The 8,815-nt window shown below is 37.8% G+C and overlaps 1 protein-coding gene across 1 annotated transcript in view; it reads left to right on the forward strand.

Annotated features, from left to right (window-relative positions):
- The window catches only part of ZNF507 (zinc finger protein 507), a gene marked incomplete at its 3' end in the record, with an annotated part of 28,516 nt that extends 21,654 nt beyond the window's left edge, over positions 1 to 6,862 (forward strand). Inside the window, exons 5-6 of the mRNA XM_080703294.1 lie at positions 6,249 to 6,383; positions 6,499 to 6,862. Coding sequence (XP_080559420.1) covers positions 6,249 to 6,383; positions 6,499 to 6,862 — 499 coding nt within the window. The remainder of the gene's footprint in view (positions 1 to 6,248; positions 6,384 to 6,498) is intronic.
- Between the last annotated feature and the right edge of the window lie 1,953 nt (positions 6,863 to 8,815).

Genomic DNA, 8,815 nt, shown 5'->3' on the forward strand with positions numbered 1-8,815 from the left:
CTCCACCATGCCCGGCTGAAATGTAGTTTTTTTTAACCAGTATCCTATTTCCCTGAAGTTCTAGGCCTTAAATAACTGACTTATCAGCAATGAGAGACAGTCTATAGAAAAATTCAGACCCAAGTTTTTGAGCCAAATTATAAGAAGCCAAGTCGTTTGAGTTTCTACATTGGCTTTCTTTAGTTGCCAAAATAGTTTTCTTGCATCAGAGAGAAACCATTTTTTATACAGATATGGATGGGCTATTATTGATTGATATAGAAATTATGTTGGTTCTGACATTCCAAACTTGGGTCTAGCCCAAGACTTACTAACAGGTTACCAGGACTCCCCAGCAATCGAGCTCTCAGTGCTCACTTTTTACCTCATGTCAGATGTATGGCTTTGCCTTTAAAGACATAGCTAATTGAAGTACCAAATGACTGTACATCAGGAGAATCAGGCAGCTCCATGAAAGGAGTAAACCAAAATCGTGACGGGTGATGTCACAGTAATGTGCCCTGCTGCTGCTGTTCTTTTGACAAGTTGGTTTTGTTTTAGCTTGGGTATGCTCTTCTTCCCCAGTAGACAGGAGTGAGGGAAGAAAGAAGTTATCCTAAAAGGAAATGTGGATGTTGCTGTCTATTGGCATAGTAATTAGAAATGGTATGTTAGATGTAGAATCTGCTTGAAAATGTATTTTCTATCATTTCTTCTTTCTCTGAGTACTACATATATTTTGGTCAGAGTGGAATAGGATTAGCTCTTTACTTTCTGATTCAACAAAACACATCATCATGGGATTTGTGTCTTCCTGAGAGAAAGCCGACAATAAGTAAGAAAAGATAATTTCAGCAAAGTAAGTAAAACAGGATGGTGCTATAATCATGTCTCACTCTAATTTTTTTAAGTTAATAAATTTTGGGTTGCGCCATTGAATCGTATACAAGATAGAAAATGAGAAAATTCAGCTAAAAAAAGGCATTCTAAAGAGGGGCATATATGTTGGGTGTGGTGGTGCACACTTGTAATCCCAGCATTTGGGAGGCTGAGACAGGAGGATCATAGTTCTAGGACAGCTTCAGATACTTAGTGAGGCCCTCTGCAACTCAGTGGGACCCTATTTCAAAATAAACAATAAAAAATAGGACTAGAGGTATAGCTCGGAGGTAGAATGCCCCTGGGTTCCATCCCTAGTACCACAAAAAAATAAATAAATAAAAAGGAGAGTATAAATAGATGTAGGCCACCCTGTATAACTTTTTTTTTTTAATACTTGGGATTCCTATTTTTTATTCTTTATTTTGAAACAGGGTCTCACTAAGTTGTGGAGGGTCTCACTAATTTTCTGAGGCTAACCATGAACCTGTGATCCTCCCTGTCTCAGCCTCCCAAGTACTGGGATTACAAATATGCAAAATTGTATATAATATCCCTTCTTGAGCCGGGCATGGTGTCTCATGCTTGTAATCCCAGTACTTGGGAGGCTGAGACAGGAGAATCACAAGTTCACAGCCACCCTCAGCTACTTAGTGAGGCCATCTGCAACTTAGTGAAACCCCGTTTTAAAATACAGAGTAAAAATTCAGGTTGGGGGTATATCTTGGAGGTAGAATACCCCTGGGCTCAATTCCCAGAGTAAAATAATAATAATAATAAAACTAATAATATCTCTTCTATAGTCAGTTGGAAATCATTTTACTAAGTATTTAGCCTTATCCATTGTTTTGGGAGCCATTAAGGCCTTCCCCTAGATTGGTGTCTCTGATTCAGCTGATTGTCCTTCACCCAGAGTCAACAAGGTTTGGGGTTATGGAAAGTTCAAAAAGGTCTGAGAGAAGATCAGGTGGTGATGACATGAGGGTACTGATCGACCTCTTTGTAATATGTGTTTTGTATTGGTCTTTATTGTATTCTGGTGGTGGTAGCACGAGAATGTTGATTGACCTGTAGCTGTGTATAAATATCTCTGGGAAAACATGGTCAGCGTTGGCACAATAAAGATGAGATTGACCCAGAAGTTGCGTTGGCCAGGAGCGTCCACGCAATAGAAAATACTGACCCAGGCATAGTCGTCGACCCGTAGGAAATATTGACCCACGAACAGGGGTCGAGGCTGGAGGCTCCCCCACATTAGAATTTAAAATTCTCCATCCTCACTCCTCACTTCAGAACCCGTACTCTTGCCGGCTAGCTCCGGCACCATTGATTATCACTTTTTTCATATTTAGCTCCTGTAATGAATATTCACCATTGTTAGTATCTCTTCAAAAGAGCATCTGCCAGATGTTGGTGGCACACATTTATAATCCCAGTACTTGGAAGCCTGAGATAGGAGAATAGCAGGTTCAAAATCAGCCTCACCAACTTCGTGAAACTAAGCAACCTAGTGAGACCATGTTCATTTTTCCTTGGGCAGGGTGGAGCATTCTCCTTCTGAGCTACACCTACAGCCCTATTTCATTTTTTTATTTTGAACCAGGTTTCACTAAGTTGCAGAGGGCCTCACTAATATGCTGAGGCTGGCATTGAACCTGTGATCCTCAGTCTTAGCCTCCCAAGTATTGGGATTACAAGCTTGCGCTACCACACCTGGCCTGATTCAGCATTGTTTTTATAATGCCAATGATAAAATTCTAGCACTAGAAAGTGAGTATAATGATTATGATATTAAGATGGAACATCATACCCTCATTGAAAATCGTGGTGGTGCACGCTTGTAATCCCAGTACTTGGGAGGCTGACAGTACAGATCACAGGTTCAAGGCCAGCCTCAGCTACTTAGTGAGACTCTCAGCAACTTAGTGAGACCCTGTTTCCAAATAAATAACACTTTATAGTATATTCTACTTTTCATCAGCTGTATATGTGTCCATATTAAAGGATTAGGAAAGTATGTAAATAGCATTCTAAAAGTTATCATTCATGTGTGCAAGGTATGTAGAAAAAAAGGTAGTTTTATTGCACTTGCCTTTTCATTACATCCCTTGAAATGGAAAGTGGACATCTTTTGTCATTTATCGAGGCCAGTTGTCATTTATCCTTTCTTCATGTGGGTCAGTTTTTAGCATTTTATCCTTTGTTCTTTCGGTGTCATGAAATTTCTCCAAGAGGTGCTTCAGTGTGAAATTTTTTTGCCAGAGTATTTTCCCTTGGAACCACATTCCTCATTTATGTTCCTGGGTTACCTTCTCTCAGATCAGCTGGCTGCATCTCCAGGTTTTCTCCAATGGCAACAGTGTCAACATTCCTATAATCCTTTGTTCTGTAACTAAACAAATTTACATTTCTGTCTCCTTTATCTAGTTTCACTCTGGGTTTTTGTTGTGCTTTTTTTTTTTTTTTTTTTGCCAATTCTCTAGTTTTGATTATCCGTTTTTGAAAACTGTCATGTAGGTTTTTTAGTGGCAGACAAGGATACAACACAGATCCATGTCTGTGAGCAACCTGCATAGAATGCCTAGCAGCAGAGTAGCCGATTGCTGGCAGACTTTGTGGGGAGCAAGTGATTAGATGCTGACCGTAATGCAGTTCCTGCTCCACAGTCACTCACAGTGTACCCATACAGTGAGCAGCTGAAATCAACCATGCATTTAACTAGCCACGGTAACTGAAAAGCGTACGTTCAGAACCGTGCTGTGCGATGGCCCCCGCCGTCCCCACACACACTTGCTGTTTGGCTTATTCTTATGTGTATGTGTTTTATTTTTTCTGATGCTATTATAAATTGTGTCCTTTCCTTCCTCCTAGCATTTCAATTGCTTTATATAGGAAATGTGTTCACCTATTCAGAATGTTTTATGCCCTAATTGAATTATTATTTGTAACTTTTTAATCTTTTATTGGATTGTCCAGTTTACTCCTTTCCCATATTTGTTTTATTTACTCTTAGGCTAATCATTTGTCCATCATGTCTCTTGTTGGTATGGGAAAGAGTTCTGATTTGTTAAGTTTCTAATTAACCGTTTAACAAAATTGTGTTTAAAAAGTACATTTGTGGATTCCTAAAAAAGATAAACATATTTTTACAGTACAATCCAGCAATTATGTAATTTAGATATTTACCCAAAAGATAAAAACTTTATCCACCCAAAACCTGCACATGAATGTTTGACAGCTTTATTCATAATTTCAAAAAACTGGAATGTTGGCAAATGAATAAACTGCTACATCCATACATAATAGATGATTAGTAATAAAAAGAAGCTATGGAGCAACTAAAAGACCTGGAAGAACATTAAATGTATATTGCTATGAATCCAATGACCTGGCATTCTGGAAAAGACAAAACTTTGAAGTTGTAATAAAAAGATCATACCTGTAATCTCAGTACTTGGGAGGCTGAAACAGGAGAGTTATAGGTTTGAGGTTAGCAAATGGTAACTTAATGAGATCCTCCTTCAAAAAAAGAAAACAATTGGGGGTGTGGCTTAGAAGTAGAATACCCCTGGGTTCAATCTTCAGTACTACCCCCCCCTCAAAATATTATTGGTTACCAGGGATTTGGGGGCAGTAGGGAAGAGTGAATAGGCAGGGCATTGAAACTATTCAGCACAGTGCTGTAATGGCGGATTTATAACTATACATTTTCTACCACCACCACCACCACCCCGCCCCATACTGGGGATTAAACTCAGGAACAAGTTATACCCCAACCCCTTTTTATTTTGAACCAGAATCTCACTAAATTTCTGAGACTAGCCTCAAACATGGGATCCTCTTGTCTCAGCCTCCCAAGTACTGAGATTACAGGATTATGCTACTATGCCCAAACAACACTATACACTTTCTTTTCTTTTTTTCTTATTGTGCTAGGGATTAAACCCAGAGGCATTCTACCTCAGCTACACCCCCAGTCCTCCTTTTTTTTTTTTTTTTAATTGGAAACAGGGTCTTGCTAAGATGCAAGTCTCACTAAATTGCTGAGGCTGTCCTTGAACCTGCAATCCTCTTGTCTCAGCATCCTAAGTACTGAGATTATAGATGGGTACCATCACACCCAGTTTATCCTGTATATTTTCAAAGCTAGAATTATATAGTATAAACTATGAACATCCAAACTATGATCTTGGTTTATCAGTTATATATAACAAATATAACAAATATAACACACTAATAATGTGAGATGTTAGGATTCCTAATTAGCTTGTTTTATTTATAAAATCTAAATTGTTGAAACTTTTTCAGGACCACTGCCTTCATTTTCTGTGGATATGAAAAGTGCAAAATTCATGTTGAAAGTCATTTCAATTTTGCTATTTTGGTTAAAAGTAGAGTGATATAGAATGTTAGTTTTAGGGTTTGTTTATCTAGGGTTCTTTTTTGGTACTGGAGATTGAATCCAGAGGCATTCTACCTCCAACCTTCACCCCCACCCCAGTTTTATTTCTGATTTGGAGAAGGTCTCAAGTAGTTTGCTGAGTATCTTGCAAAGTTGCCACAGCTGGCTTTGAACCAGCATTCTTCCTGCCTCAGCTTCCCAAATACTGTGATTACAAGCGCATTCTACTACACCTGGCTAATTTTAGGTTTTTCTTTATGTATATAATTAAACCATTTAGAGTAAAAAAAACAATGTATATTACTGTGTTAGAAATCTTTCTAGGTTTTGTTTTTGTTTTTGTTTTTTTGTGGGTCTGGGATGGAACCCAGGGGCATTCAACCTCCGAGCTACAGTCCCTGCCCTATTTTTTTATTCTTTATTTTGAAACATGGTCTCACGAAGTTATAAGGGCCTCACTAAGTAGCCGGGGCTGTCTGCGAACCTCAATCCTCTGGTCTCGGCCTCCCAAACACTGGGATTACAAGCATGCACTACCACATCCGGCTCTAGGTCTTCTAATAGCTAAAACAATCTGGATGTTTGTCTTCATGTCTGTCTATCTGGTTGGTTGGTTGGTTTTGTTGCGATACTGGGGATGGAACCCAGGGGCATTCTACCTCTGAGCTATACCTATAGTCTTTTTATTCTTTATTTTGAAACAGGGTCTCACTAAGTAGCTGAGGCTGTCAGCTGCAATCCTCCTGTCTCAGCCTCCCAAATGCTTGAATTAAAAGTGTATGCCACCATGCCCAGCTTTGTCTTGTTTCTTAAGTTGATTCTGGGACATCATTCTCAGATCTCTCTGAATTTGATATGTCTCTTGGTGACCTCTTATGTTCAGTGAAATATATCAAATAGAGCTCCAGAAGAAGGAATTGTTACAGGATCATTATAATTGTTTAAATACCGCGAGGTGGTTCTGACTTTCCTCATCCCTGTCTTCCAGATGTTCTTTGTGTGGGTATGTGTGCAGCCACCCTCCTTCTTTGAAGTCTCACATGTGGAAGCATGCAAGTGACCAAAATTACAACTACGAACAAGTGAACAAGGCAATTAATGATGCAATTTCACAGAGTGGCAGGTATGTGATTCCACTTCTCCCTTGATTGCTATGTATAAATTAAAGTTAGGGTTAAATCTACTAGTCCTACAGTAAAGCCTACTCAAAGTTTGATGTTTTTGGTTTTGTTTTTAAGAGTTCTGGGGAAGTCCTCTGGAAAAACTCTACTACACTGCAGTGAGGAGAGAGCTGATCCAAGCACTGGAAGTTCAGAACATTTGGTGTCATCCTCAGAGCTGATTTCCCAGGCATCCAGTGAAGTAGATCCCAGCAAGAGTGAGAAACTGAGCCCCACAAGTTATACCTCATATAGTTTAGAAAAAAGCTCCAGTCTGGCCCCTCCTGGAATGGAGTATTGCGTTTTGCTCTTTTGTTGTTGCATTTGTGGCTTTGAATCAACCAGCAAAGAAAATCTCTTGGATCATATGAAAGAACATGAGGGTGAAATTGTAAACATCATCCTGAATAAGGACCACAACACAACTCTAAACACAAATTAGCTGGAATAGTTACTTGAAGAGGATCCTGTAAACGTAGTTTCACCTTTGTGCTGTCAGATAACTAACTTACTAGATACAGAAAAAACAGGTGGTTTGATTTGTGAGGAAATTACAGATGTGATTTTAGAACCAAACTTTTAATGTATAAGCAGTGATATTTAAATATTTTGAGTGAGGGGAAGCGGGTTGAGGAGAAAGCAAAGATGTAAAACCCTGTAATAACTATCTGTCACCCTGTCTTAGTGTTGATTGTATTTATTATTAAAAGCTTATTATAATTTAGAAATGCAAGCAAAAGTTAAGAAAGGGCTTTTCAGGAACTCTCACAGTCTTAAGCAGAGCTTAGTTTTCTTCATGTTCACTTTTAACATGCCAGCTCTAACACACATAGGTCTCTTGAGAAGTGGAAGGCAGCTCCTTGAGGGCTTTTCAGTGTCACCTAGAGAATCGACAAGGAAGCCGGTAGAGTGCTTTGAAATAACCTATTTAAGTCTTTCCCTAAATTCATCAGAATTTATCATATACTCAGCCTAGGGATGTGTTCCTTTACTCCCTAAAAAAGAAAGGAGAGACCTCTAAATAAAATCTTAATTATAGATATACATTTAAGAAGTAATTATTATCTTAAATTTATTATCTCAAATCTGATAGGCAAAGAGAAGATGAGTGGATTCCCACCAGACAGACCAAGTCTCGGGTTCACAGGAGTGGTAACTTGTTGAGTAAAGTGCACTTCTCAGAGGTTCATTTCAAGCACTTGAAAGAACACCACATACTTCTCCATAGTTTCATAGACTTTCTAATCCTTTCTGCTAAGTGAGGATTACTGCTGGTTATTTGAAAGAGTATTAAAGCAACAATGTATGAAAATTTGTATTTGATCATTGGACCATAGAAATAGTTTGAACTGTAAGATAAAAATCATTTGGATGAGGGATGAAATTCAGAAGCCTTTAAAATTCATTCTGGAATATATTAATTTAGTTATATCTTTAGTAGGAGGAGAATAACCACATGTGACTAACATATACTAAAAATTCAGCTTGTAAAATTTTTAATCAGCAAACAGCCTTTAGTAAATCTGTAGGATTTCCGTCCTAAGAAATTCCATTTATTAGAGTGTGACAGAACACAAAGAAAACCAACTAAATATACTTCTGCATTAAAACTCACCATCAAATACTGGGATCTCATTAATTACCCATTTTGTGTTGTAATTGTTGCAAAGGACAAAGAAAACAGAGTGTTTTGCTTGTGTAGTTCAGATCATTTATTTACATGTGTTTTTTGTTATGATCTCCACCTGCAAGTTAAAGGCCAGTGCACTATTCTGTGCACATTCAGGGTGCTATTTCTCAGTATCTGAATGTTCTGAATATTGATTTCTAACCTCTGGAGTTAAGGCTGTGACTCTGATAAACCTAGAACATTGAACACAAGAGTTTTGGGAATAGAATATCTATATAACACATCTTAGGAAAGAGTTTTGTTCCCAAATTCCGGGTATAAATTAAATTAATTAGTATTTTAAACTAGCATTAGGAATTATGTAAGTGGGGCCAGGCATCTTGAAACGTTGTCTAATACTTTTAAATGTAACTCATTTTGATGATATTTAAACAGTTGATTGTAACTTTTCAGCTGATTTAGCTAGTTTTAATTTATTTGTGAAAGTTAATTCATTTCTGAAATATGGTTCTTATAAAGATAAAATGAATTTATATATACTAAATTATATTCTCTAAATTCACTATATGTGGATTTAAAATGCATCTTCTCCTGTTTTCAGAGTTAAAACATTTATATTTAGTTTTAAGTTGAAATAAAATATTTAAAATGTTTTTATCACTTATTGTTGCCACTCATACTGTAGGTCAGCTTTTCATGGATGGTAACTTTTTGTGTGTGTATGTGGTACTGGGGATTGAACCCAGGGGCATTCTACCTCTGAGC

This window comes from Muscardinus avellanarius, assembly GCF_963383645.1.
Source record: "Muscardinus avellanarius genome assembly, chromosome: 10".
Lineage (NCBI taxonomy): Eukaryota > Metazoa > Chordata > Mammalia > Rodentia > Gliridae > Muscardinus > Muscardinus avellanarius.